The sequence below is a fragment of the Aspergillus novofumigatus genome (genome assembly GCF_002847465.1).
Source record: "Aspergillus novofumigatus IBT 16806 chromosome Unknown P174scaffold_1, whole genome shotgun sequence".
Lineage (NCBI taxonomy): Eukaryota > Fungi > Ascomycota > Eurotiomycetes > Eurotiales > Aspergillaceae > Aspergillus > Aspergillus novofumigatus.
Genome location: NW_020194274.1, coordinates 444,355 through 471,165, shown reverse-complemented (window position 1 = coordinate 471,165; position 26,811 = coordinate 444,355). Strand labels below are relative to the sequence as shown.

At 50.2% G+C, this 26,811-nt stretch overlaps 9 protein-coding genes across 9 annotated transcripts; 6 read left to right on the top strand and 3 right to left on the bottom strand.

The window, feature by feature from the left end:
• Positions 1-729: 729 nt before the first annotated feature.
• On the bottom strand, positions 730-2,966 carry P174DRAFT_361069 (putative FAD monooxygenase; the record flags this gene model as incomplete). The annotated part of the gene is made up of 4 exons (XM_024821760.1): positions 730-1,433; positions 1,495-1,731; positions 1,790-2,783; positions 2,832-2,966. The coding sequence occupies 4 exons, from the start codon at positions 2,964-2,966 to the stop codon at positions 730-732; spliced, it is 2,070 nt and encodes a 689-aa protein (XP_024686645.1).
• A 1,398-nt stretch (positions 2,967-4,364) lies between these two features.
• On the top strand, positions 4,365-5,721 carry P174DRAFT_436446 (AP-1 complex subunit sigma). The gene is made up of 5 exons (XM_024826047.1): positions 4,365-4,588; positions 4,654-4,687; positions 4,764-4,881; positions 4,961-5,235; positions 5,527-5,721. Exons 1-5 carry the CDS (start codon positions 4,578-4,580, stop codon positions 5,557-5,559), a joined length of 471 nt encoding a protein of 156 aa, XP_024686644.1. The 5' UTR covers positions 4,365-4,577; the 3' UTR covers positions 5,560-5,721.
• A 546-nt stretch (positions 5,722-6,267) lies between these two features.
• On the top strand, positions 6,268-7,353 carry P174DRAFT_426389 (RNA polymerase III-inhibiting protein MAF1; the record flags this gene model as incomplete). The annotated part of the gene is made up of 2 exons (XM_024825383.1): positions 6,268-6,273; positions 6,352-7,353. 2 exons carry the CDS (start codon positions 6,268-6,270, stop codon positions 7,351-7,353), a joined length of 1,008 nt encoding a protein of 335 aa, XP_024686643.1.
• Positions 7,354-8,419: 1,066 nt separating this feature from the next.
• P174DRAFT_2739 (uncharacterized protein) lies at positions 8,420-8,903 on the top strand. The gene has a single exon (XM_024821529.1). The coding sequence runs from the start codon at positions 8,488-8,490 to the stop codon at positions 8,812-8,814; it is 327 nt and encodes a 108-aa protein (XP_024686642.1). The 5' UTR covers positions 8,420-8,487; the 3' UTR covers positions 8,815-8,903.
• A 269-nt stretch (positions 8,904-9,172) lies between these two features.
• P174DRAFT_398574 (uncharacterized protein) lies at positions 9,173-11,511 on the top strand. The gene is made up of 3 exons (XM_024823844.1): positions 9,173-9,273; positions 9,346-10,071; positions 10,132-11,511. Exons 1-3 carry the CDS (start codon positions 9,217-9,219, stop codon positions 11,353-11,355), a joined length of 2,007 nt encoding a protein of 668 aa, XP_024686641.1. The 5' UTR covers positions 9,173-9,216; the 3' UTR covers positions 11,356-11,511.
• A 151-nt stretch (positions 11,512-11,662) lies between these two features.
• On the bottom strand, positions 11,663-13,187 carry P174DRAFT_446726 (putative COPII-coated vesicle protein; the record flags this gene model as incomplete). Its single annotated transcript, XM_024828616.1, has 3 exons — positions 12,952-13,187; positions 12,226-12,816; positions 11,663-12,144 (listed from the first exon to the last, which is right to left on the bottom strand). The coding sequence occupies exons 1-3, from the start codon at positions 13,040-13,042 to the stop codon at positions 11,663-11,665; spliced, it is 1,164 nt and encodes a 387-aa protein (XP_024686640.1). The 5' UTR covers positions 13,043-13,187.
• Positions 13,188-14,046: 859 nt separating this feature from the next.
• On the bottom strand, positions 14,047-18,044 carry P174DRAFT_415818 (putative protein kinase; the record flags this gene model as incomplete). Its single annotated transcript, XM_024824442.1, has 3 exons — positions 14,047-14,058; positions 14,119-16,679; positions 16,742-18,044. 3 exons carry the CDS (start codon positions 18,042-18,044, stop codon positions 14,047-14,049), a joined length of 3,876 nt encoding a protein of 1,291 aa, XP_024686639.1.
• Positions 18,045-19,557: 1,513 nt separating this feature from the next.
• On the top strand, positions 19,558-21,624 carry P174DRAFT_398571 (PEX28-32 family peroxisomal membrane protein). The gene is made up of 3 exons (XM_024823843.1): positions 19,558-19,849; positions 19,925-20,065; positions 20,129-21,624. Exons 1-3 carry the CDS (start codon positions 19,713-19,715, stop codon positions 21,450-21,452), a joined length of 1,602 nt encoding a protein of 533 aa, XP_024686638.1. The 5' UTR covers positions 19,558-19,712; the 3' UTR covers positions 21,453-21,624.
• Positions 21,625-22,879: 1,255 nt separating this feature from the next.
• On the top strand, positions 22,880-26,799 carry P174DRAFT_436437 (putative ABC bile acid transporter). The gene is made up of 3 exons (XM_024826046.1): positions 22,880-23,122; positions 23,173-25,113; positions 25,164-26,799. The coding sequence occupies exons 1-3, from the start codon at positions 22,924-22,926 to the stop codon at positions 26,771-26,773; spliced, it is 3,750 nt and encodes a 1,249-aa protein (XP_024686637.1). The 5' UTR covers positions 22,880-22,923; the 3' UTR covers positions 26,774-26,799.
• Positions 26,800-26,811: the final 12 nt, after the last annotated feature.

Genomic DNA, 26,811 nt, shown 5'->3' with positions numbered 1-26,811 from the left:
CGGTCTGGATCAATCAGATTTGATCTTCTCGTTTTAGTCAATGTAGACTTTTATCATCAAGGTTGTCGAGGTAAAACCAAAGTGTGGTCAGGGTCAGTTAGAGAATGATCGTCAAGCAATAAGGAAGCTACAGCCAGCTGTTGGGCGGCAGTGCATATGCACCTGGAGCTTGTACTGGATAGAACTACTGAGCTCCTAGTATGCATGACTGCTCAAGAATGGTTCACGCTCTACAGCATCAGAACTGGCTCTCTTCCGCCTGAATCCGATATGAAATGATGATTCCGTCACCACAAGCTCTGCAACATTTTGGAAGTCAATTCTCAGAGCTTATACTCCTACAATAGCCCTATCATGGTGATCCATGGGACCAGTGGACTGGCTGGCCACCGGTTGAGCCACTCACGATTCTAACTACAGTGGGCTCCGGTATCCTCATTCCTTATGGGTCCAGTCCCTTAATCGTTCTATGATCCACTGGTCGAGTCTCGAACCCGTTGTCACCTCTTTATGGGTCGATGCATGCAGTAACCAAGTACAGATCCAGAATCCCGGTCTAGCAAGCCAGTCAAAGAGAATTCTTCCAGGATTCAAAGAGATGAGAATATTTCACAGATATCATCCGATTTGGACGATAAGACAAAAGGTATCAAGCAAAGATCCAGGACATCTATTGAGAATATTTAGATGGGTTACAGAGGGTGAGAGGAATAAAAGGAAAGCAGTATCTCATAGAGTGGAAGCTTCCGCAGCTACGGGAACCTCCTTCTGGGCCAGCTGCGACTGTGGCTTCATAAACGCAGAGAAGAAGCGTTCCATGTCCTCGTAGTCGTCCACTTCACCGAGCCAACTGACGTACTGATCGGGTCGGACAATAACACTCGCTCCACGTCTGGGATCGATACCGTAGTTCTCGTACGCCTTTCCATGACCCTCGTGGTAGGATTGATCATCCACAAACACCTTCCAGTAATCCCATCCTTGCTTCTCGCTATACGGATGGAATATTTCGGGGAGGTCTAAGAGTTCAATGCTTGTGCGGGGTCCGGCATGGACCGTCAGAACTTCGATGACACTGTCGATAGTCTGCCCAGGTGGCGTATATCTGCGAAGGAACGAAGTCGGGCTGCTCAGCTGTTCTCCCAGCTGGCTATAGCGGCCGAAATTCTCGGGGTTGGTAAGGTCACCAGCAAAGACGATCACCCGCCAGCGGCCATTGCTCTTCAGCAGTTCTTGGAGATGCCATGGCCGAGCATCGGATTGGTTGAGCACCTTGAAGCTCGGCATTCTCATGCCAACGGAGATTCCGGTTGACAGGTGTTGCTTGCTGACTATCCGAAGGCTTTTGTCTTTGCTTGCAACATCCGTGCCATCGCCTTGTTCGCCGGAGTCTCCCGCCTTTGCAACGAGGAGGCTAGAGCCATAGTCAACAGCTGTTTTAAAGTGGTCAGACCGAGGATGCTCAAATGGTGAGAAACGACTGCATTATCTTACCGATACCACTTGCAAACATGTTTCCTTTCTGGAACGCCATCTTGAATTCTTCCATGCTGATCCCCTCCTCGTCCATGACGTCCTTGGCTGGATGTCCGGAGAAGAGGCGAGAAAAGCGATAGTCGAAGTTGATTAGGTCTTGAGCGATGCGCCTCCTTTCGGATTGGTATGTCTTGAGGATTGCGCTGTCGCAGTAGCCTTTCACCACATGGGCCAACTTCCAGCCCAAATTATAAGCTGAATGGTCATTAGCAAGGTTTCAGACAACACTACGGAGGATGGAAATGACACTTACCGTCCTGCATGCTTACGTTCATACCCTGACCGGCTTTTGGTGAGTGTGTATGCACTGCATCGCCAGCCAAGAACACACGTTCTTGTAGCGAAAACTTGTCTCCAACCCGCTGACCAATCTGATACGCAGTCCACCAGTCGCAGTACGAGTAGTCCAGCTTGTATGGATGAAGAATGCGTTGCGCCGACTTGAGAATCACATCGGGCGTGATCTTCGAACGATCCGCCTTACCACCTCCGGTGACTGTTGACTGCAACTGGATGTATAGCCGAACGAGTTTGTTCTCGCGAGGAATGACCATCACAGACCCCGCGCTCGCAGAATGGATCGCGCAACGCATTCGAATGTCCGGAAAATCGGTGATGGGAATGATATCGAGCACCCCCCAGATATAATCTGTCGAATCTCCTTCCAGCTTGAACCCTAGTTGGCGTCTGACCCACGAGTGGGCGCCATCGCAGCCAACCATGAACTTCGCCTTGACAACCTGGGTCTGATTTGCACGGCTATCCAGCTCAGCTGCTCGTAGCATGTCGTCTGTGTCATCCGGGGAGAGGTTGCTTCGGAACAAGCCATCGCTAACAGCAGCGCCGTTCGTAGCCTGTTGCTGCTTCGAGGTGGCCTCTTCCTCTGTCAAGGTGCGCAAGGTGACAGTGATGGGGTAGTCATCGACATCGGTAGCTTTTGAGGCATCGAACTCAAAAGAAGTGGGCATCACCCCTCTTTCCACGGTGATATTGCTGTGCTCTTTGATGGAGTCAAGGAAGAACCGTTCAATGCGGCCTTGATGAAGCACGACTTGCTGGAAGCGACTAATGCCAGGGATAGTATCTGGAATACGATCAGATCGACGGATAACGCCGTCCTTGTCGGGGTTCCAGAGGCAGATCTCCAGCATGTGGTTCGATTCTCTCCAGGCGCGGTGGGCAAAGTCAAAGGAATCAAAGATCTCCAGTGTCCTGCACTGAAGCCCGTCTGCTTGGCCGCTGAATACCTGCGCAAGGAATCAGTAAGCTTCAGTATGAAGATCGAATGGACCAACCTTTGTGCTACGCTTGTCCACAATGCGAGTCTTGATCCCTAATCGGCTCATCCAGTTTGCCAACATGAGGCCAGCTGGTCCAGCCCCGACAATGAGCACATCAACACGATCCTCAGGTTGATTCAAGTTCGTCATCGTATCGAGAGTAGAGTAGAATAAGTTTGCATGTGTTTATTAAGAAGTGTAGGTATGTGCTTGCAATCCTTGCCTAGAAGCCATGTTCTGCGACAGACAACCACAACTTCCATTTATATTCCCAGCTCCATACGCCTCCTCTGACAGCAGAGGTCTTCCCTTGATCCGATGAAAGTATAAAAGTTCGAATCCGATGTCAATCCGACATAAATGGTCTTCGGCATTTGTTGGTGTGTCCGAGCAAACGCCGCAATGCAAAGCCGGGGACCAACCCCGCAAACTGAGCGAGAGCCAGAATGTGGAGTTAAAAGATGACAGTTCGACTGACAGCTCCAATAACCTTGGCTACGTGCCCAATCTAAGTTTCTTGATCGTCCATCTTTGTAGGCCACGTTCCGACGATAAAAAATTCGGATGGCTGCCAGTATGACAGGTTGACTCTCTTCCATTTCGGAAGCTAGTTCAGTTGAAAACATCGATAAAGCCATCAAGTGGTGGTTGTGCGTGAACAAGAGGTAGCTGCGATTCGTAGAGCTTTCATCTCGGACCTGATTGTCAGAATAATAGTCTTCAAGCAAAGATTCAACTTCAGCTAACTCAAGGGTGTCTAAGAGGAGCCTGAGAGTAGTGGCTCGTCGGATAGTGTCATTTCAAACATCAATCGCTCCTGAAAGAACGCTGAACATCAGTGTTCCAGTGGTAATGAGAACATCCTATCTCTCGTTGAACTTTAGGTTCATCAATATGAATCACGAGATGACTTTGTATGTAGTCTGAAGGAGTAGTACACAGCTATTTGAGTGCCATGTATGTGCACCGAGAGATATCTGAAGGCCTATGTTGTCTTGACTGAGAGAGATGATACTGTCCTGCGGAAACGTGGATTGGTAGTACTCTACAGCCGAATATATATATTTGGCACAGATGCGGCGACCCGAATCATACAAGAAGATTGCTCAAATTCTTGCCGTTTGGAACTAAGAAAACGAAGTATTTTTATATGTGAAAGTAGGTAACCATTAATTGCGCTTCTCCGACTGCGAATTGTGACACTCGCTGCAAAATTGTCATCAAGCATGGCTTTGATGTCTACTACAGGGACAAACTGCTTGAGGAGATACGTGCACCTAATTCAATTAACCAGTATATGCAACTGAGGAGGACATGCGTATGCTCTGCTTTTGGTGAGGCCTACTGAGATACCCATAGTGAGCTGAATAATATCAGCATCGTAAAGCTCTAGAAGGCTACCTGGTTGGGCTCACTTAGAGAGCAATCAAAGGGGCTGGTTTAGATGGCAGAGCGACACTGCAGCGGTGGCTGGTCAGATCCCCCAAGATTTGTGCCACCAGGATAATAGTTCTGTTCAATACCTTTCCATCTGCTCTTTGACAACCTCAATCAGGATAATTATCAAATATGTGCGGAGTAGCTGGCCAAAGAACGTGGTTGACATGAGATGTTCCTGAATAATATCAGCGGGGCAATAATTTCCCCCATCGGCCACACGGCCCGCGCAAATAATTTCTCCAGCTCCTTCTTCAACCTAAAGTTGTCCACAACCAAATTGTGGCATTCCTTTTGCTATCTCATCCTATCGCAGAGAACATAATGGCAATTCAGTAAGGCGTTTCTTGCCGAGAGGTTCGTCTACTGTTTATGACTCAGACTGACAGTCCCCTCTCAGTTACCTGATCCTGTTGTCGCGGCAAGGCAAAGTGGTATGCCTCGTGGCCCACCCAGTTCCTTGACTTGATTCCAGAGCTCCTTGACTGATGGAAATTTGCTTCTATCCAGCGTCTTGCCAAATGGTTTACGACTCTCTCGCCGAAGGAGAAGGCCAAGATTATCAAAGATGTGACTCAGCTCGTCCTGTCCCGTCGCACCCGGATGTGCAATTTCCTCGAGTACAAAGGTACGCTCCCTTTCTCCAGGGATTGCCTTCGTACACTGCAGCATCGATGAAATTGACTCTTGTCGTTTCCCTTCTTAAGAAACCAAGGTCGTCTACCGCCGTTATGCCTCCCTCTTCTTCATCGCCGGTTGCGCTTCCACCGATAACGAGTTGATCACCCTCGAAATCGTGCATCGATATGTTGAGCAGATGGACAAGTACTACGGCAACGTTTGCGAGCTCGACATCATATTCAACTTCCAAAAGGCATATTTCATCCTCGATGAACTCCTGCTTGCGGGCGAGATGCAGGAGAGCAGCAAGAAGAATGTGCTCAGGTGTATCAGTCAACAGGATAGTCTGGAAGATATGGAGGTGAGTTGATTTTCCCTGACATCAAGGATCCCTTGTCTTTTCACACCCAACGCAATGCGTAGAGGTTGTGAGCGCAAAAAGTCTCACATCCTCTACTTCTCCATCCGCTTGCCTGCCTCCGATCACGTTTATGTGCCCGAGACCTTCTCCAATCATCCTCCCATTGCACCTATTTTCATCACGCCTATTCACTACATCTCCAAATCTATTGCTTTTCGTTGGGTCTTCCTAGCCTTATCCGATGTGAACACGTCACATGTCTGAGTTAGGCTAATGTCGCTCCTCCTCCAGGTTGAGGAAGATGTGGTTACGAAGATCATGTAGCAACTGTTTGACAAGCGAGCGTTTCCCTGTTCATACTGTTTTCTTTGGGTTTTCGCTATCCGGATTTTCGAGGGCAGTTCGACAGGCGTTTGGACGTACATAGGCGTTGTCTTCTACTATGCGACTTCAAGCACTAATTAATACTACATTGGCCAGTTCCAGGAATCAAAGGAAGTGATCGTCAATCTATCCAACGAAGGGCTCATGTGAAGTCATTCGTCATTTTCTGGGTCTGCAACAGTGTTTCCTTTGGACCCGTGAAGTAAGTGCGTGATATCACTGGCCGGTCGCAGTTGCCACGTGACTGCCCTCCCCCCTTCAGCCAACGCGCAACTGGATCACCCCGTATCGCTGTTCATCAATCAGTCCCCTCTTAATCCCTGTTTCATCCTCAGATCCATTTGATTCTGCTGAGAGGGGTTGTCTCAGCAAACAAATATCATTTGAGACATTCACAGCCGCGCTCTATCGGCCTATTTATTCGTGGCTTCAGCTGCCAGCGCAACCGTCCTTATCTCCGATCAGCGGTCAGTCCACCACGACGACTATCTCGACATCATTCGCGCAGATATCCTCTATCGCGTCGGATCAACCTCTTTCTGTTGTCTTCTGGTGAACCAGAGGTGACGAATTGATATCTGGCTCTTGCCTCAATACTCCCAGTCGCCCTCGCTTCTTATCTCCTCTGACAACACTTCTTTGACAAAGATGAAGGTGCGCATTCCACATTGCGCCGAGGCACTTCTTTACCGCGGGAATTGTTCTGTTATGCTGACATATGGATCTTAATAGTATCTTCCTCTTCCCGAGCTCGAAGACGTCGCGAATTCACTTAACTTCGATACGGACGATTGCCACATCGTGGGTGGATGCGACCTGTATACGACAAAGGCTGCTCGCGCCGACCGGAAACTGTACAAGAACATTGAACAATCACTGGAAGCCCAATATGAATCAGTACTTCGCCTGTCTGCTTCACTTTCACCTCCCAATGCATCCGATGCGGCTGCTTCACTCAATCTGTCGCGTTCGAGTCCTTTTGGCCCCCTGAGCGATCACTCCAGTCGCCGGACTTTTGCCTACTTGATCGCGACGCTCAATGCAAGCCATCCCGATTATGACTTTTCGCACGTTTTGCGCCCTTCGGATTTTCGTCGCGAGAGAAGCCTGAAGAGGGTTATGAACACCGTGGACTCAACTCTGTTTAACCTGCGACCTCGCGAGTCAATTGACATGTCTCCCCCGTCTCCGGCGACGATATCTGGATCATACAACAGCGCAGCATCTCATATTTGGGGCCCCAGAATGTGGAGAACAATTGATGAACATATGTCATTGAAGGAGTGCTCATACTATTCGTACTCGCCCGACGAAGACCCATCAGATGCGGATGACGGTGCGATCTGGAGTTTGCACTACTTTTTCTTCAACCGCCTTCGTAAACGTGTCTGCTACCTCTACATTCGAGCGATCCCCATTCTCAGTCACACACCCGAAGAGGGTGATGGACTTCCCACCACGCCCACTGGCAAGCGAACGTTTGATGATGTTGATGTATCCCGGTACATGACCCCTGATCTGGTGGGTTCAAGCAAGCGAGCTCGTTACTGGCTTGGAAATCGCGCGAAACTCGAGATCGAGAGTGAGGAAGAAGGTTCATCCCCGCCAACACGCCCTGTTGTTGATGAATACGACAATTACGTGCTCAGCGACGAGGAGTTCCGGTCGAGATCAGGTAGTAAAGGAACAGTTCGCGCCATGAGCGAGGAGATTGCCGACCAAATGGAAGTCTAATTCCGACTTAGTGATTTGATGACCTCTTCTCTTCTTTGTCTATTTTCATGATTGTTTTTACTCCTTTCTTTTCTTGTTTATGTCTACGGCGTTGGCTTGATTTTACTCTGCATTCAAACCTGCATGTTCTGCGGTGAGGGGCGTTTGGTGACCGGCAACGGCGGTACATGCCTCTTGTCGTAATGAGTGGTTTCAAGACTTGTTCTTCAGATTGATTCAACCTTGATAATGATTTTGCTGCACTGCATAGCTTGAAACCTGGTCTGGCACACATGGGTTCATTCTAATTACTGCAGCAGTGCTGTTTTCACGCTTACGTTGGGCTACGCTCTGTAATCTTATTACAATGAAATTTCTTCAGCCTTGAATCTTTACGTAGATCCTTGGGTTCATGAAAGTGACGATAATTCGGTAGTCATTATGACATGATTCTGAGATTGAACATGGTATAAGAAGCAGTTATCCATCTTCGTCGGTCGCGAGGCCTTGTAATCTAAAGAATCTTTTGCTCAATACCAATGAGGATTCGGCGATCCAGTATACATAATGATAGGAGATGCATACACTATCATCCCTCTGGCTATCACCATCCGTCGTACTAGATGTTTTGAAGCTCTTATCCAATTTGTCATGAGACATGACCAAATGACCACTCCTGCATATGCATCTCATCCAATAGTCCCACGACGAGATGTCTAGTACCGAGTGGAAAATCCATGCTTGACCTGCTATGCGTGTAGCTCGAGGGCTTGTCACTGATAACTTTGAGGCTGATCTTCCCCGCATGGGGTCTGTGAAGATTGGCTTTCAGGATGTGATACACTTGTAATGAGCAATGTGTCTTTTACCCTTGCGATCGTAGATGGTTCAACTTGGTGTAGCACGCTAAAAGAAGAGATTCCTTTCGTGGTGTATAGAACCGTAGATGGGTGCAGTCAATAGTAACTACGTCATAGTCGGTCGTCCAAAAGGGGCTAGTGGACTTCATATAGAGTCACGTGATGTTGATGTCGTTTCCCATTGTATGATATGTATCAATGCTCACTCTTTTTCTTCTCTTCTGAGTCAGAATAACCCTGTTCTTTTCTATGTGGACGATGATGAGAAACACTCCCATATATAATGATATTTTAAATGTACCACCAGATCTCTTCTGGGCGGGACAGATATGATACCTTTGGGCATGAAAGATCCGAGTCCCTTACTTTCCCCAACGCACTACTCTTGTGTCGTTTACTGCGTTTCATCCGAGCCCGCTCATGGCTATCAGAGGAGTTCACAGTCTGGCGAACGCTATTCAGCAGACAATTACTTGTCATGTTTAGATACCCCCTCTGCTCTGTGTTTCCGTGCTTCTTTCCGGGCTTCTCTAACAGACGAATGAGAAACACTCCCATATATAATGATATTTTCAATGTACCACCAGTACATTGGTCTCTATCTCGTTACATTGTTCCTTAGTGCTATCCAAAGTGAACGCAACCCACGCATAATCAGGGCAACATTAAAGAGTCTTGTTTGATCTTCAACAATCTTAAACTGAGTATGGGCAAATCTATCTCCCAGAAGGCTTGACATGCCAAGAGGTACTACTTGGCTAATTTTAATATAAAGATATACATCTTACAAGCGATGGCTTAACAATATAGTTGAGTTAGCCGCTATCTGAACGTACAATGTCTAATCGTGGCTCATAATGGTCAAGAACACTCGTAGACGATCAGTACTTAAATGGTTGTGGTCCGTGCACGTCTTGTGGATCGGGGAAAGCTGTCCGTTCCGTACACAAACACCTAGATAAGATCTCCTCCAATTCCTCCCCTACCACATCATCACTGTGAATACCTCAGACGATCACACACGATGGCGGACGAGGAGGAGCGCATAAAGGCCGAGAAGCTGGCTGCTGCGAAGAAAAGAGTAAGCCTGGAAAACCGACATGCGGACGACCCTTGAGAGAAGCTGGCTGACGGCTGATACACTTTCGAACAGGTAGCGCAGCTCCAGAAACAGAAGAAAAAGGCCGGCAAGAAGGCTGCCACCGCAGAAGCTCCAAAGGAAGCGGACACACCGAAAGAAGCCGCCGCGCCTACCGAAGAAGCCCCCGCAGAAGCCCCCGCAGAGGTGAAGCAAGATGAGCCTGAGTCAACAGAGAAGGAACCACAAAAGGAGGAGGAACAGCAAGCGGAGCCGGAGACTGAACCAAGACTAGAACCTGAAGTTGAACCCAGGGCTGAGCCGGAAAAGCGCCCTGAGTCGCCAGTCGAACCCATGCCCGAGGCGCCTACGTCCCCTTCTCCAGGGCCGGATGCCGAGCCCCAGACTCCGGACGTCAAACTAGATACCCCGCGCGCGGGTCATACTCGGCAACCGTCTCTTTCAATCCAGTCCAAGATGCGCTCGTCGTCATTCCGAAAAGGCTCCGTCTCTCAAGGAAGTGCTTCGACGTCACCATCGAATGCCTTGAAGTCGCCCTCTTTACCTCCTTTGACCGGTAACGGTGACTCCGTGCACGAGGTTTATCGGAAACAGTCGATGCGGATTGAGGAGCTGGAGAAGGAGAACAAGCGACTAGAGAAGCAGCTGGAAGAGTCGACGAGCCGCTGGCGGAAGACGGAAGAGCAGCTCGAGGATCTTCGGGAAGCGAGCGTTGATGCGGCGGAGTTGAAAGATAAGTTGGAGAAAGCCGAGCAGAAAGCGGCGGAGATAGACGAATTGGTGTGGTTTTGCCTATATCCAAGCAAGCATTGTTGAGACTGTTACTGACCTAGCCAACAGAAGGCAGAGATCGCCTCTTTACAGAGGCAGAACTCGCACCTTCAAAATCGGTCGCACCGCAACAATGCCAGCATCTCCGTGCCAGCTCCGTCAGAGTCGCCTCCTGCCGACCTCGTACAAGAGCTTGAGTCCAAGTCGGCTACCATCGAGGCCATGGAACTAGAGATTTCCAATCTTCGTGCACAGCTCTCGGAACAATCCTCATCCAGCAGTGCTCACGAGGCTCAGATAGCTGCTTTAGAAGAGAGACTCTCTCATAGTGAATCCGCTCTCGAGAAGTCTCAACGGGAGCTTACAGATACAAAAAATGCCCTAACGCGAGCCTCCGAAAAGGCAGTGAAGGAAGGAGTAGACAAGACTTCTACGGAGACACTAATCAAGAACTTGCAGCGGGAGATCGAGGAACTGAAACAAGAAAAGTCCGAAGCAGAGAAGAAGATCGACACACTAGACAAGAAACTCCAAGCAATGGGAAATTTACACAAGGAGTCCGAAACCCGCCACCAGGCCCGCCTCCGCGAGAGTGAAAAGACCGAGAAAGAAGCAGCTGTTCTACGCAAGCGGCTCGCAAGCGTCGAAAACGAGAACCTACGACTGAAAGAAGACCTTGAGCGCCTCAGGAAGCGCGAATCCGGCGGCACAGACGACGACGCCCTCGACGAGCTCGAAGACGAGGAACGATCGCGCCTGGAACGTCGCATCCGCGACCTCGAAGGAGAGGTCTTTGATCTGCGTCGTGGCGTCTGGAAGGAACGGCGTGGCGAGCTCTCCACTGCGGACCAAGAAGGCTATACGGCGGGAGACACCAACCCGGCCGCCAATGCCTTCGACGACGTGGATCTCGTCGGCGGCTCGTCCGCCGACCACGCGCGCCGCCGCAGCATGGCCCAGCAGCATTCGTCCTTCTCCACCGTCCTCTCGAGCGGCCTCGCGGCCTTCACCGGCGGCTACGGGAACCGCAGCCGGGCTTCGTCGACCCAGCAGCATCCGCCCGCTGCGCGTGGCAGCCTGGAACTCCTGTCTGAGGAGAACTTCGAGGATGAGTTTGACGAGGCGGAGTTTGCGCGAGCGCAGGCCGAGGAAGAAGCACGGAAGCGCGTGGAGTGGGTCCGCGGGATCAAGGGGAAGCTCAAGGACTGGAAGGGCTGGCGGCTGGATTTGGTGGATAGTCGGGCTGGCGCGGAGGGTGCCGGTGTGGGTATGGGTGAGATATTCGAGATTTAGATCTGATGTTGATATACGTTATAATCTCCAGCATCTTATCAACCTTCCTCTTTCGGTTGATCCTCGTCAAGCAATTTCAGCCAGTGTTTTGACTGGCACAGCAACACCCAAATTACAATAATGATTACGCTAAAGAATATAATGAATGAAATATACTAGTTCAGGCTAACAAAAAATGGATATCCCATGAGTTATGCAACGATGCAATATATGAGCACAGACACCAGCACCGAAATGCCCCAAACCGACACAAGCAAAAGACAGAGCACCAACTGAACACATGCACGAATAGCAACATCGACTGGATTCAATCGTCCGCCTCGTGGCGCCCAGTAAGAACACCCTCCGACTTGCCCCTTCTCCTCCTCCTGCCGAGCAGCTCGCCAACCCACCCTGACATCTGATACAACCAACCACCCGTCACCATAACCCCGGAGACGGTATTCACCAGCCGCACAAGCAAGGACAAGAAACCGGTGCGCTCCTCGCTAATCATCAGCAGGATGGGCTCGATGTTGTACTTGAAGAATATGCCCGGGATGAAGTAGGGGTTTTCCGGGATCGCGCTGGACTGGCTGGTGGCCGCGTACTGGTTGGTGAAGATGAGGTTTTTGCTGTGGCGGTTTGAGGGCGGGGCGTTGGCGTAGGTGTCGATTGCGAGGCTGCTCTTGGAGTAGATGGTTGGCACGATGGACAGGAAGTACTGGTACTTGTAGTAGTGGTCTTCGGTTGTGGCGATGGTTTTGTCGAGGGGTTGAGGAGGGTGGGATAGTGAGGGCCGAAGGAGAGCTCGGTGATCATGTGGGAGAAGTTGAAGGCTGTGCGCGTCAGTTCAATGTGAATACCCAGGGGAAAAAAGGAGAAACCTACTCTTGTGCTCCAGATGAGGTGCGTTGTTATGGTACCCGTGTCCCCTCGCGGTGATGTGGAAATCGCCCTGGACTTTATTCCCCTCCAGACTGCCATAGATCCGACACGAGTCAACAGCATCGCCTCTCCGCAGCTTGGGACCCTTGGCGAACTTCTTCCTGGGATTCCTCCGCACCTCGCCGAGAACATGGTGCACATGCGCGTCGGCCTCCTGCTCGGATAGACGATCGGCGTGCTCCTGGCTGAGCGTCTGGTATTCGTGCGCACCGCCGTAGATCTCGTAGTTGCGCTTGTCCATCCACAGCTGCCAGCTCGTGCGCTCACGTTTCAGCAGCTCACCGGCAAGAACGCGGTCGCCCGAAGCGTCCTGGATATTCACATCCAGCGTGTCACAGGGCATGTGGACCACAATGTCGAGGTTCAGTTGCAGATCATGGGAGATTCCTTTTTCAACGCTGAAGTGCTGCTTCTCGGTGCCTTTGAGCCATGTGCGGAACTCGGATATCGAGAAGAAGGTGCAGACAAGCAATATCAGGACCGTCCATTGTCCTCCGCGGGGAGAAGGCGCTGTATAAGAAGGTTTTGTTTTTGCTAGAATCACCACGACAATCGTCAGCATCCGCACCATAACCTGGGCCCGGCCGCTTTCGAGGACAGTTTGCGAAAACACACGGTCGAGCGGAACTCGGCATTTGAGCGTGTCAATGGTTCATGATGAGAACTTACGAAATGCATCGAATGTCTTCAAGCTGCCTTTGACGCTTGACTTCTCCCCAAATGCATCCTCGTCAAGGCCGTGCGATGCGTAGCCGTTCATCACGAGTCGCAACTTGAATTGGACAAATCAAGACATGAACGGGAGTGAATTGAAAGGCTAGGTTTACAGCCAGCACAGATAAAAAGCGCGTAATGCAAGTGAGCACAGCTCTGGTGATAGCGCAAGAAAATAGTTGAAACAGGCGAGACGGGGGGAAGACGAGTACAGGCCAAGTGTTCCAAAAGAGGTACCTATCTAAACTCCGCACCCCGAAGCGTTATCGGGCGCCTTATCCACAACGCTATCAACAAGGCTAGATTAACATTGACATACTGCAAGACACCATCAAGCAGCAACGGAAATTCATAGATTAATATTCTCTATTTCATAGCGACTTCATGATCTCTATACTAGATGAGTGCACACCCTCAGAGCTGCCTAATACCACCAGTAGCCACAAGCTCCGCAAAGCAAAGTCAACAATAGTCCGCATGACACCAGAAAATACTCCGCAGATTAAGCCACAACGGTCCCGGGCGAGAATTGAAGAGATACAAGGGTACTAATGAGAAGAATGAACATAGGAAGGCGTAAGAATGTACAGACGCTTTATGCATAACAATGAAGATCCGTAGCGATGCAAATAGCCTCGAGGGTACATGAGCATGAGGCGATGCGAAGACATGTGCAGGCAACTCTGAAAGACAAAGGGATATGCATATGGTCCGGTAGAAGTTGTGAAGGAAAGGTCATGACTGTATCATAAATAATTGGAGACTAGGGGCAAGCAGGAAACACAACAGAAAAGTGAAGGAAAAGGTGCAAAGAGTACAGGTATCATGGCAACCACACAAATGTTGGAATAAGGGGGTATAAAATGAACTCTTGTTGCCTTGTCCGCCGCTTCAAATCTGTTTCACTTCAATTCAATCATGACGCATGCGCAGAACCGCCGACGTTCTCGACCGGATGTATGCAAGTTGAAGATAACGAGAAGAATTTAATATTACAGGCATGTGAAAAAAAAAAGGAGGACGAAAGGTGGAGACGTGGGAGACGACGCATCATTTACTTCTCTAGCAACTCATCAGTCAAATGGCCTCGTGGTTGTATCTTTAGCCGGTCAGGTTACTTACCAGACTCGTCGCTGCCGCCGCAGTCGCGAGGTCAGGCTTTCCACTGATGCTCCTGGCTGCGACACGGGGTAACGCTGAACCAGGAGTAGAAGGGACAGTCGTGCCTCGCTTGGCGGGAGTCGACGGCTGCAGGCCGCTCACGGTGGAGTGCCGTTTACCAACTGTTGTCGGCTTCACAGGAGAGCTGCCTGAAATGTCGCGACTGCGAATAAATGTACCGTTTTTGAGACTAGTTCCAGGTGGCTCCGGTAGCGGCCGTGCTGTGGGATTAGACAGAGTGGTGCCACGCTTGTTTGATAGGCTCGCCATACCATAGCTTCGAGAGCGTGACGCAGGTTTGATTCCAGTGATGAACTCGTGTCTGAGCGCATCGTGAGGAGTGAGGCGACGAGCGGGATCCCATCGAAGACAGCGAGAGATAAAGTCGAGGAACCCATCATCGTCACACTTCAAAACCTGTTTGAGGTCCTTTGAACTGGGTCGACGCCTTCGGCCCTTTGAAGAGACGGTGAGTCTAGGCTTGCCCAAAGAATCGAAGAATAACTTCTTCCGAGTGCTCTTCTCAATTAAATGTTTCTCGGGAGGACCAAACACCTCCATTATACAAGCAAGCTGCTCCTGTTCATTTTCTCCCGGGAAGATTGGATAGCCGCTGTAGAGCTCGGCCAAAATACACCCCAGACTCCACATATCAATCGGCATGCCATAAGACATGCCAAGAATGACTTCTGGCGAGCGGTAAAAACGACTTTGGATATAGGTATACACTTTCTCATTCTCGAAACAACTGGATCCAAAATCGATGACCCGGATCTCGGAGCTCATGGGATGAACAAGAAGGATATTCTCAGGCTTGAGATCACAATGAATAACCTTCTTGGTGTGCAGGAGTGTCAGAGTGCCCAGGATCTGCTTCGTGAAGCGGCGTATTAGTTTGAGTGAGAACCCTTTAAAGTCGTGAGCCTTTATGAATTCATAAAGGTTCATTCCGAGCAGTTCCGTGGAGATACAGAGATGGCCCCTGAAGTAGAAGCTCTGTGTGAAATTAACCACGCTGTGACGGCGATGCGGATCCCACTCCTTGAGTTTCTGGAGGAGGTTCACCTCGATCAGAGCTTGTTGGTGGAACCGTTTCTTGTTGCGAATGATCTTCACAGCAACCAGAGCTCCCGTCTTGTGGTCGATGCATCTCACAACCTGACCAAAGCTACCTTTGCCCAGAACATCGAGTACTTCATACCGATACGCAAGATGATCACCGATCACGATGTTGTAGTCACCACGATCATCGTCGTAGCCGAAGTTGGCAGCTTGCGCGTTCAGATCACCAACGTGTTTCTTCGCATTCTGCGTTCCGCAGAAGTAGATATCCTTGAAGTCGATGATCTCTCCACGTTCGAAGATATTGAGATTGGCCATTTTCAGTGCCTGCGCTGGGCTCACTCGCTCTTTCGGGCCTGCCTTGCGGCGTAATTCGTCCAGATTCCTGGCGGCAGTCTCAAAGTCCTTGCGCTTGCTAGCGAGTCTGCGCATCTCCTCGTCGGCTACCAAAATGTCAGAGTCAGGGTTAGACTCATGCTGCTGGCGAGGGGTGGCTGCCGTGCTGGATTTTGCCGAATTGATCATCTTGTGCACGGGCGAAAAGATTGAAGATCCGGATCGGAGTGGTGCCGTATTGCTTTCCCCGGACTCATTCGAGACACTTGGCTCCAAAGCGAGACTCTGTTCACTGCTCACACTTGGGTTCCGCATCGTTGAGACGCTCGTGCCGGAAATAGATGACTGACGTCTTGTTTGAACGTACGCGGGCTTGAGCGTGGGACTCGAACCTTTGATTGTGGACAGGTTATTCCAGGTGGCAGATGCTGGGAGTATAGGCGGCGGCATTTGCTTCGCCGGATCCAGATCAGCACCTGTCGAACGCTGTGATTTGGAGTTGCTACGCTTTCTGGTCATGGTGATTTTATTGAAGAGGGAGGAGCCAGAAACGCTGTTGTTGTCAGGATCCGAAGGAGTAGACAATTGACTGATTGTCTCAGCATTCGAAGAGAATGCGGATGATTGAGTTTGAGGTCGAGGCCCAGTCAGCTTGTATGATTGCGAGATCCGTGGGGAATAATTGCCACTCGCGTTGGTCTTTTGTTGTAGGTTGCTGAAGTCGCTGCTACTCTTTGGCAACGTGTATGAGACGTACGGGGAAATTGTTCGCGCACCACCAGTAGTATTATTGTCAAAAGACGCCAATGCACTGGAGCTACTTGCTGTCCTCAGAGGAGCAGTTGTCGAGGTGCTCAGCACGAAATGGGAAGTGCTGCTTCGAGCGTGGGTGAAGTCCATTGTATCGTCATCGTCTCGAAAAAAGAAATTTGCCTTGGAGGCCGTCATCGGCGTGCTTGGAGTCTTAGATACGACCTTGCCTGACGGAGTGTAGGACTGCGCATCGTCTTCGTGATCCTTCAAAGCTTCGATTTTAGAGGCCACGGGAGTGCTGAGAGGCAACAGGTTCAACGGGGCAATTTCAAAGGCTGCAGATTCTTCTTCCCAAAATTGCTCGCCGGAGTCTTTGCATCAGGGGTTTTCATTGCTTGCTCAGCAGGATGGTCCGTAGTCTTTCTGTCGTTACCACTTGTCGCTGGTTTGTGCTCAGCGTCGTGGTCAACCTTAGGCTTCGGAAGACCAATATCCAGGGGAAGACTAGACTTCCGCGGTGCAAAGTAGGTCTGAAAATCGCCGTCACCCTTGGGAGACTCGTAAGCCTTCGGAATAGCGGGAACAGGAGGGACTTCTTCGTTGTTTCCCCCCGTGTGTTCTGCACGCGGTTTTGGGGTGGGTAACCGGGAAGACGATTGATTCTGGGCAAATCTTGTCTGCAAGGAACTGCCGGAATTCCTCGTAGAGCTATAGCTCGTGTTGGACGACAAAGACAAGCCTGAACTGTAGGATTTCCGACTTGGGTCGGGCGTTGTTCTCGTCGACGATGGTGTGACGCTCTTCCGCGGCAGGCTAGACGGAGACTGGGCGCAGGACCGCGGGCGAACAGGCAGCGTGTCCTGTTTGGTTGGAGGAGTATATGGTAATGGAGGCGCTTGCGGCGCTATAGAGATTCGCTTCATACGCCGTGCATCGGTAGGGCTTATTGTTCGAGCCCCGAGGCCTGTCGCGTGTGGGGGCATAACTGACATCCTTTTCGCAGATGAAGCGGGCGTAGTTGCACTACCGGCAGGATTCTTAATCGGCGTCCGAACAGCATTAGTGGAACATGACCGCGAGTGGTCGGTCAATCCAGATGTGGTCAGCAAATGGTCACCAGGTTCTCGGTAGGGTGGCTGGAGCGACTTGGCTTTCATGTTGCGGACATTGGAAGGGAGCCTCGTCTTGTCAAGGCCGTTGGAATCGAGATTCTGGGCATGTGGGCGGAGACTTGCATGGTCAGCTGGAGCCGTGTCCACACTTGCCTTTCGAGCAGACACGCTCTGACGTCTCGCAGATGTAGCAGCTGGAATGGAGACAGGGCCTATGGATTTACGTGGAGCGCGCGGAGCAGTGGCGTTTGCAGTGGAATTTTGCACGAGACTCTGACGGCGACTCCGCGCAGCGGTGTTGGAAGCCGGAAGACGCGAAGACACCGATTCTGCGGAGGAATTCTGGCTCGATAAACGTGAAACCTCACTCTTTCTCCGCACAGAATTACTTCTTGACCGACTGGCGAAGCTGGATTCGTTGTTATTTGCCCACGGATTCCGCGTAAATGGACCTGAGAGCTGGCTTCCAGGGTGGTTTGAAACCCCAGTGCCCGGCATTGGAAAGTGATTTAGACTCGGCTCTGCCATGATGCTGTTGTGGAAATCATCAAAGTTGACGGGGGCAAGGAAGTCCGTCTGGTCAGGAGGCGTATGGTTATAGTCCGACTTTGCCAGATTCCCCATGCTGGTGGTTCGAAGACTGACACGAGAGTTGGTACTCCGCGTTGATTCATTTGTTGAATCAATTGAAGAGTGTCCCGAGTGGAAAAAAGAGCCTGGTGCATTACTACAAAGCAAAAAGTTAGATGCTAATGGTCATCAATAGTACAACCTTCCTAGTCACGCTAAAAGAGACCCGGCAGGGAAACTGGAGATTCTGAGCCCATACCTTCTGCGCGAGGGTTCTTGCGGCCGTGGGCCCTGCGGCACTTTTTGATCTCGAATCGATAGTCTTCTCTTGGTCATGATGCTTATGCGAGACCCAGCTGCTGTTTTTGAGGAAGGAGGAGTATCCGAAAGGAAAGGTGTCGATGCATGTTTATGCAAGCGTCTTCGCGCGGGACCCTCTGCTATTTAGAGCCAGATTCGTCAGCCACTGCCATTTGCGATTCCGCACCGGACAAAACCATCGCTTGGATATTATACCTCCAGATCCTGAATCTTCATTCCGAGGTGGACTGGTCGAGCCCGTTTGTCCTTTACGCAGCTGCCCCTCCCTGGAGTCTGCTGCGACGGTAGCTTTTCTGGCATCCTAAGGCTTCGATCCCAGTATTCCCAGTAGCGATAGGGGCACGTTGAGGGCGATTCGTTGAGAAGTTAGACGTGAACGAGGAGCCCAGCGTCGTTTTCTTTTGCCAATGGCACAGAGGCGTCACTGATTCCCCAGCCTTCAAAACAAAGAAGAGGCTTGACAACACCGTCGCGCAACCCGTCAACGGTCGCTACCGGTCCATTGCGGGGAACAAAAAGAGCACGTCTCTTCTGCCAGGAGTCGACCACGAAAAACCAAACCGAAGAACGCGGCCAGATAAAAGGATTGACAGCGTATTAATATCGATTCGGTTTCTTTTCGAAGTGTCGACACAGGGTTGTTGGTGCGCAGAGGGGAACTCTTCGTCGTTCGGTTGGACTTGGCGTTAAGAAAGTTACGGGCGTATATAATAAAATGGGACCACTAGAGCCCAAGCAAACGGGAAAGAAGAAAAAGGGGAAATATTGCTAAGGGAACGAGGAAGGCACCCAAATCTGATGAAACGAAAATATACAGATAATATCGTGAGCAGAAAGAAGCAAGCAATGCCACCCAATGCCAGCTAGAAAAATGAAGCAGAGGAGAAAAGTCGAGGAAGTGACAAAATATAATAATTATGGGTACTGGGTAAACAACAAGCTGTTGTTGACCTCTGCTAGTACGGAGTACAATGGAGTAACCTAACGGAGCACACTAACTATCGCAAGTTTCTTAGTAGTACTAGTCTACCTTAGTGTAGGCAAAAGTAAGGTAGTGCGTGCCCCCTGGCTCCTTTTCTGTAGCTCTAGAGATACCTAATTGGGTAACGACAAGCGCAAATAGAGCAAACAGTGCTCTTCTGAGATTAGTGTATGATGGGTGGATTTTGTCATTTTCTGCTCCCTTACGGCAGATCAACCTGTACCCAAATTACATGTCCATTACCCAAATTACCACCCCGTTTTACTGAATCCGACCCTGCTCGGCTCATCCATATCAGAACAGTTGATCAATGTGCATGTGCTTCTGTGCGGAGAGACCAAGCCATTCAGGCCATCCGCCACAAGAAATGCACCTTCATGCTTCAACTCTATCTCTCGACGCAGATTCTAGCTTAGGGCATGATGGATGACGGTTGTACTGCAGAAGTTATTGCCAACCGTGACGAGCCCATCCCCGTCATCTCAGTCAACAAAAATGACACCAGGTCACATCGGCATGGAAGGTCAGAGTCTTTGCAAGACAAGTTATTCGCCAAGTGTGTAGCATCCTGTCGCTGATATGAGAAACGAGTCTTTTGAGGCGCCGAATATACTAACATCATTGATGTAAGGCTTCTGGAGCAAGTCATTCCCGCCGAAGATGTAGACAACGAGTCTGTGTCGGGAGGCGACAAGCGTACGACCGCAGATGTTAAGCGGCCAGCGTTCAGCCTTCCTTTGATGGCTAATAATTTTCGTCGCTTCAACGCCAGGTATGTCAGATAAAATATCTATGGGGAAATGTTGAACTTGCATGTTGATAACAGTCTTGACAGGATCGGGATTGTTTTCCATTTCCAGAACCGAGTTGAACGTCTGCTAAGCTGGAGGAAATCCTCCCATACATTCTCTTTCCTTTTTATCTACTCTTTTCTATGTCTGGATCCTAATCTACTGGTGGTACTTCCCATCACTGTCATCTTACTATTCATCATGGTCCCAGCCTTCGCGGCACGGCATCCACCTCCTCCTTCAATGTCTACTTCCAGCACCACGCCCTATTACTCGTACCAGGGTCCGGCACTTGCACCTGCAAAGACTATCAAGCCAGCGCCTGAGACATCAAAGGACTTTTTCAGAAATATGCGTGATCTCCAGAACGTCATGGCTGATTTCTCTGATGTGCACGATGCGACTGTCTCGCTGTTTGCACCCATAACCAACTTTTCGAATGAAAAGCTCTCATCCACTGTTTTCCTTGTGCTAACAATCACTGCTGCGCTACTGTTTCTGACAGCTCATCTCCTGCCGTGGCGGTTTATTCTACTACTTGGTGGCAATGCAGCCGTCCTATCCAATCACCCCGGCCTACAAGAATTCTTGCAGAACCTGCTAGGAGACAGTAGGGGTGCTGTGAAAGCCGACCCGCAGGCTGACCGGGCGGAGAAAAAGAAGACTCTAGACATGTACGGGTTGTCGATGCCGTCGAACCCATCCGCCGCCGTATCGTTGCTTGATTCATTGGCAGATATTTCTCTGGATTCATATCCTGAAGAGCGTGAGGTAGAAATTTTCGAGATCCAAAATCGCTCCCTAGCTCCTTATTCTGAGTCAGAGTGGGACCATTTTATTTTCAGTTCAGTGCCATATGACCCCCTGTCGCCGTCCCGAATTGCAGGAGACCGCCCAAGGGGATGTCGTTTCTTCGAAGACGTTCGGCCTCCACCAGGCTGGGCATGGAAGACAAAGAAGTGGAAGTTGGACCTTGACTGCCGTGAGTGGGTCGTTGAGCGCATGATTACCGGAGTAGGCTTTGAGATACCCGGAGCTGGTCCAGAAGGAAGCATGGCCAACGAGGAGATTGGAGGCTGGGTTTGGGATCTACCTTCTCAATCCGCGTCCAGAGACGAGGACGCCGTGGCCACTGCCCTAGGGTATCAAGATTACGGCTCAACCTCGAAGCCGGCCTCAATTCAAGAGAAGAAGAAGACGCAGAAAGGTAAGCAGAAGTCTGTCTCTCGAGACTGGGAGGAGCAAGGGCATTCAGGATTCAATGGCATGGGCGAATGGCGGAGGAGACGGTGGGTTCGGGTCGTGCAGAGAGTCAGCGTGTCCTCTGAGACCGACAAAGAGAAACCTTCGAACCAAGGGAAAACGTGATGTTTGTTATGAGTACACTGGTGTAATACTTCATGATCTTGATCGAATGGGAGAAACGTCTATTAGATCAGGTTGCTTGATACATAAAATGGCTCGAGTGAGCAGGAGTCCTTGTGAGAATATTTTACTCTCATTCACACCTCTGCGACGATATTTACAAGTCCATTCTCTGACGATATATGTATCCAATTTGATCTTCGTTTGACTTCGTGGTGCTGATCGCACACTGTATCACTAATCTACAAAATATATTCATTCCTAATACTGCGGTATCTTACCATTCTAGAATATTGATGGTGATGCGGTACCCGAGGCTTGGCAAACCTTCATTTTCACTCTATCAAATGGAACATGCATGCTTCCAATTTCTTCGGGGGGATAGATATCTATTCATTAATACATTGCTGGCAAATATAAAACCATGTGTTTCATTTATTTTTGGGAAAACGAGACGGTAAGGCGTGAAATGTGGGGAAATTATGCCTAAAGTCGCCTCGTTTTCAGCCTCCCAAATTTCAGACCCAAAGCTTATATGGTGCCTTAGGCATCTCGGCTTATCCTTCCGCCTCCGTCTAGAACGAGCTACCTACCAACGAAGCAGAGACGCTCTGGACAATATTAAGAGACAAGATTGTCTGAGTATCCGTCCAATCAATATTCTGGGATTAGGTCTGAATTGATGTCTCTCGTTCAGAATTATGGCGTGCTTCATTTTTGCCATCCAGTATGGGTACTGCACACCGACACTTATTCTATATTGTTTCACCCCGCTCTGACATAATGATGCTAGGACTCGGCCAATGCTCGACTGTCGAGATGTGCCATGCATTATTTCTCCACGATACCAACCATCGTCATCATAGGGGTTGCTCTGTTTTACTTTCTCAGCCAGTTTCTGCACCGCTGGCGTCCGGAATGGACGAAACCCTTCATCTCAGAACGTTGTCAGGATCAGGAATGGCCAGACTTACCAGTGGAGCAGATCAAGCAAAGGGTGGGATGGGTGATCAGCCTTTTCCTCATCACACTCGTAGGGCTCGCGGCTGAGGTCGTAAAAGCAATTGCAAATGGCTTTGACGTGGCTACTATAGCTCTCCTTGTGTCATGGGTAAGATAGCCCGCATCGTTGGGGAAGTTGAGCTTATTCGTCCCTCAGGCAGTTGCCGCTATCTTCATTTGTATAGCACGTCCAAGGACATGTCCAGCTTGGATGCTTGCATACTTCATTACAGAGCTTGCCGTGGAATTGTCATTTATTATGAATCATGACGCGTACGCAGTGACAATGCTTCCTGCGTATTATGTTGCGACTGGCGCGGCTATGGCTGGATGTGTTACTATATTGCTCATGCCTCTCCGTGAGCCTTCAGTTCCCATTTATGATATCGCTGCTGTTGGACAGCACTCATCCAGCGAATTTCGCAGTCCAGAAGACAATTTGAAATTGTGGCAGTTCCTTAGTGTGTCATGGATGGCACCGCTCATCTCCATTGGGAAGAAAAGACGATTGGACGAGGACGACGTCTGGTTCCTTGGCTTCGAATTTCAACATCGCAGGTTACATGAGAAGTTTCGTCGACTTAAAGGCTCAGTGATTGGTCGTCTGCTTCGTGCGAATGGGATTGATCTAGTGATTGTTTCCACCATTGCAATTGTGATGATGATATGCGGTCTGGAATTCCCGTGCATACTACGGAAAATTTCGCTGATTTGATCCTAGACTTTGCGACTCCAATCTTGTTGCAGCAACTCCTTCAAGCCATGCAGGACATGAGCTCAGGGAAACGTCCTGCCATGACCTATGCGCTGGTCACTCTCGTCCTTCGTGTGGTTGCGGCACAATCGCAAGTACTCAACCTTTGGTTTGGTAGACGATGCTACGAAAGAAGCAGAGGGGAGATGATCATGATGGTCTACGAGAAGGCACTCTCCAGGAAGAACGTTTTTGACCCCCAGTCAGAACAAAAGGATGAAGGGGCCGCAAACGGAGAGCTTGCCGAAGAAGATGCTGACGATGAAGCGGAGATTCCCAAGCGAAAGAAACTTTGTGGGATATTCTCTGGGCGCCGGCAAACCACAAAAAAGCCGGCTAAAACGGCTGCCTCGATGGGCAAGATTTTCAATTTGCTCCGTGGTGATGTCTATGAAGTCGCCCAGCGGTTTTGGGAAGTCGACTCCTTGATTGACAAACCTCTGGGACTTGTCATTGCAATCGTGCTTGTTTGGAAGCTGTTTGGGCCATCATGCTTCCTGGGGATCCTAGCAATCCTGGTTGCTCAGGTGTTGAACGCCGTCATTACTCGCACCCTTCTCCGTTGGGAGCGAGTGCGGAGACTCGCAACAGATGCCAGACTTCAGATAACCTCTCAGTTTGTCGAAGCGCTTCGTCACCTGCGTTGGTATGGCTGGCAGGATCACTGGTACCGGCAGGTTATGGATGCTAGGCAGTCGGAGCTGAACCTTCGTATCATCACCAACCTGTGGAGCATCCTGATTCGTTTCGTGAACACTTTTGCTAGCGGGGTGTTTCCTGTAGTTGCCCTCTATGCCTACACACTTCTGGCCCGTCATCCTCTGCGCATTGATATAATCTTCCCTGCCTTGCAGCTATTTACTATGCTAGAGACCCGTCTTAGGGATATCCCTGGCCTCATAACGGTACTGATCAATGCATCTATCGCCGTCGAAAGAATTGAGGACTTCATGGCCGAGCCGAATAAGGAGACACCTGCCACCGAACCCGCCGACTCTGCTTCCATTCAGCTACAACATTGCTCATATGCTTGGCCTGGTCGAGTCGTCCCGGTGCTCTCAGATATCAATTTGACGATAACCAAGGGTCTGACTGTCGTTTCTGGTAAGGTAGGGGCCGGCAAAACGGCTCTACTTCAAGCGCTACTCGGCGAGCTGGACAGAATTGGCGGCTCCGCTGAGATCCCTAATGAGATGGTGGGCTATTGTGCTCAAACACCCTGGCTCCAGAGCATGAGCATCCGAGACAACATCCTTTTCTCCTCGCCATATGATGAGCAAAGGTACCAGAAAGTTTTGGATGCATGTGCTTTGCTTCCTGATCTCGAGAATTTCGAGCATGGAGACCTCTCTTTTGTGGGTGAGAATGGTATAGGCCTTTCTGGCGGCCAGAAAGCTCGCGTCGCGCTGGCGCGAGCACTTTATAGTACCGCTAGGATTTTATTGCTTGACGACCCAATCTCTGCTCTTGATCACAACACTGCTGAGACCGTGGTTCGAAAGTGCTTTACGGGTCCTCTGATGCAGGACCGCGTCGTTGTTCTAGTTACGCATCGTACGGCGCTGGTCAGTCATATCGCAGATCAAATAGTCCATATTGAAGATGGCCGGGCTACAATTCACGGTAAACAGGCTGTGTCTATGGATTCGGCCACTGATGAAGGTGTCCAATCCTTAGCAAAGTCAGCCGAGGCCCAAAGTGAGATTCAAGGCGCTCTTCGAGAGGCTGCGGCTTCTGCCCCGACAAAGTTTATGGATGAAGAGCACCGTGCGGAATGGGGTGTGCAAGCCCGAGTCTATTGGAACTACATCAGGGCTGGAAAATACAGATGGTGGATCTCACTAGTATTTATCTTGGCCATCTACCGATTGACATCGGTAGGACAATCGTGGTTCCTAAAGGAGTGGGGTGAGGCCTACAACCAGATTCTCCTAGCATTCAGCCATTCTACCCCGAAGGCAGATATTCCGCAGGGCAATGGGTTATACCGTATGGGTGGTCCCAGGTGTTCCATTGGGACCAAAGCGATCCCCTGGAGAAATTGCCAGCGCCATTCGATGATGTACGTCCTTGGCTTCTGGCCTTCTTTGTGATAACGACGTTCCAATCGGCCATGCTTCTGTTTGCACAACTTCTGATGCTGGTCATCGTCTACTGTGCAGGCAAGAAGCTCTTTCACGAGGTCATGGTTCGAGTAAGCCATGCAACATTCCGCTTCTTCGATGTCACTCCTATCGGCCGGTTGATGAACCGACTGACATCGGATATCGGAGTGGTCGACGGTAATATTAGTGAACAATTCCAGGCTATCGCTTTCCAAGCCATCACCTGGATCTCCTCGATTGTGGTGATCGCGTCGGTAACACCGGCATTTCTTGGATTCTCCTTCGCTCTCACTGCGGCATTCATTTTCACGTTTCTTCAATTTCTGCCAACATCCCAAAGCTTGCGGCGTCTTGAGATGGTGTCCCTTAGTCCTTTGATCTCAAATTTTGGCGAGCTCTTGCATGGTCTCACGACTGTTCGTGCGTTCCACGCGGAAAAACGCTTCCAAAACAGAGTCATTGCGGTGGTAGATAAATTCCAGGGCATGGATCATTTCTACTGGTCGCTTCAAAGCTGGCTAATGTATCGATTCGAGACACTGTCAGCTGCGTCCACGTTTTGCCTCACCGTTCTGGCATTATACACCGATGTCACTCCAGGTCTGGCGGCATTTGTACTGATAGCCGCCAATAACTTTGTTACATCCACTCATGCTTTGTGCAAACAATATGGACAGCTACAAATGGATTTTGTCTCGGTTGAGCGGATTGATGAGCTGCTTCATATTGAGCAGGAGAATCCAGGGACTATTGAGCCCCCAGCGTCGTGGCCGCGGTTCGGGCAGGACATCACATTCGAAGACGTTACCATTCGTTACGCACCGCACCTGGAGCCTTCACTCCGCAACATTTCTCTTAGAATCCCCGGGGGATCTACGACGGCCATCATAGGCAGAACAGGAAGTGGCAAGTCCACGCTAGCTGTCTCATTGCTCAGTGTTATTCGCCCTGAATCAGGCCGGATCGTCGTCGACGGCATCGATATCGCCCAAGTCAATACGCAAGCGCTCCGAACCCGCGTCACATTCGTTGCTCAAGATCCTGTTCTCTTCCCTGGCAGCATCCGGTTGAATCTCGATCCAACCGGTGAATACTCGGACGAGGAGTGTGCAGATGTGCTGAAGCGTGTCTGTAGTCGGCATGGCTGGAATTTGCAGACGCACGTCGAAGCCGGTGGCCGCAACCTCAGCCAGGGCGAGCGGCAGCTGATCGGTCTCACGCGGGCTGTCTTGCGTCACAGTCCGATTGTCATTCTCGACGAGGCTACCGCGTCTATCGACCATGAAAGCTCCCTTGAGATTCAGCAGGTCATAAGGGAGGAACTACGGGAGTCGACCGTCATCACCATTGCGCACCGGTTGGAAGCAATCAAGGATGCGGATTACTACGTCGTCCTAGATCAGGGACGGGTATCAAAGCATGGCTATGTCAATGATAAAGGTACTTCTCAGATACAGTCATAGATAGAAAGATTAGAAAATCTACTAGAATCACGATTACG

What these genes read in the sequence shown, in the direction of transcription:
- P174DRAFT_436446 (XM_024826047.1), top strand. An exon ending in CAATTTCCTCGAGTACAAAG is followed by an intron (nt 4,882 to 4,960) that starts GTACGCTCCCTT and finishes TCCCTTCTTAAG; the next exon opens with AAACCAAGGTCGTCTACCGC. An exon ending in ATAGTCTGGAAGATATGGAG is followed by an intron (nt 5,236 to 5,526) that starts GTGAGTTGATTT and finishes CTCCTCCTCCAG; the next exon opens with GTTGAGGAAGATGTGGTTAC.
- P174DRAFT_2739 (XM_024821529.1), top strand. Translation starts at nt 8,488, where the DNA reads ATGTACCACCAGATCTCTTCTGGGCGGGACAGATATGATACCTTTGGG.
- P174DRAFT_398574 (XM_024823844.1), top strand. Translation starts at nt 9,217, where the DNA reads ATGGCGGACGAGGAGGAGCGCATAAAGGCCGAGAAGCTGGCTGCTGCG. An exon ending in TGGCTGCTGCGAAGAAAAGA is followed by an intron (nt 9,274 to 9,345) that starts GTAAGCCTGGAA and finishes ACTTTCGAACAG; the next exon opens with GTAGCGCAGCTCCAGAAACA. An exon ending in CGGCGGAGATAGACGAATTG is followed by an intron (nt 10,072 to 10,131) that starts GTGTGGTTTTGC and finishes CCTAGCCAACAG; the next exon opens with AAGGCAGAGATCGCCTCTTT.
- P174DRAFT_398571 (XM_024823843.1), top strand. Translation starts at nt 19,713, where the DNA reads ATGATGGATGACGGTTGTACTGCAGAAGTTATTGCCAACCGTGACGAG. An exon ending in CAAGACAAGTTATTCGCCAA is followed by an intron (nt 19,850 to 19,924) that starts GTGTGTAGCATC and finishes CATTGATGTAAG; the next exon opens with GCTTCTGGAGCAAGTCATTC. An exon ending in TTTCGTCGCTTCAACGCCAG is followed by an intron (nt 20,066 to 20,128) that starts GTATGTCAGATA and finishes CAGTCTTGACAG; the next exon opens with GATCGGGATTGTTTTCCATT.
- P174DRAFT_436437 (XM_024826046.1), top strand. Translation starts at nt 22,924, where the DNA reads ATGGCACCGCTCATCTCCATTGGGAAGAAAAGACGATTGGACGAGGAC. An exon ending in AATTGTGATGATGATATGCG is followed by an intron (nt 23,123 to 23,172) that starts GTCTGGAATTCC and finishes ATTTGATCCTAG; the next exon opens with ACTTTGCGACTCCAATCTTG. An exon ending in GTGGTTCCTAAAGGAGTGGG is followed by an intron (nt 25,114 to 25,163) that starts GTGAGGCCTACA and finishes TCTACCCCGAAG; the next exon opens with GCAGATATTCCGCAGGGCAA.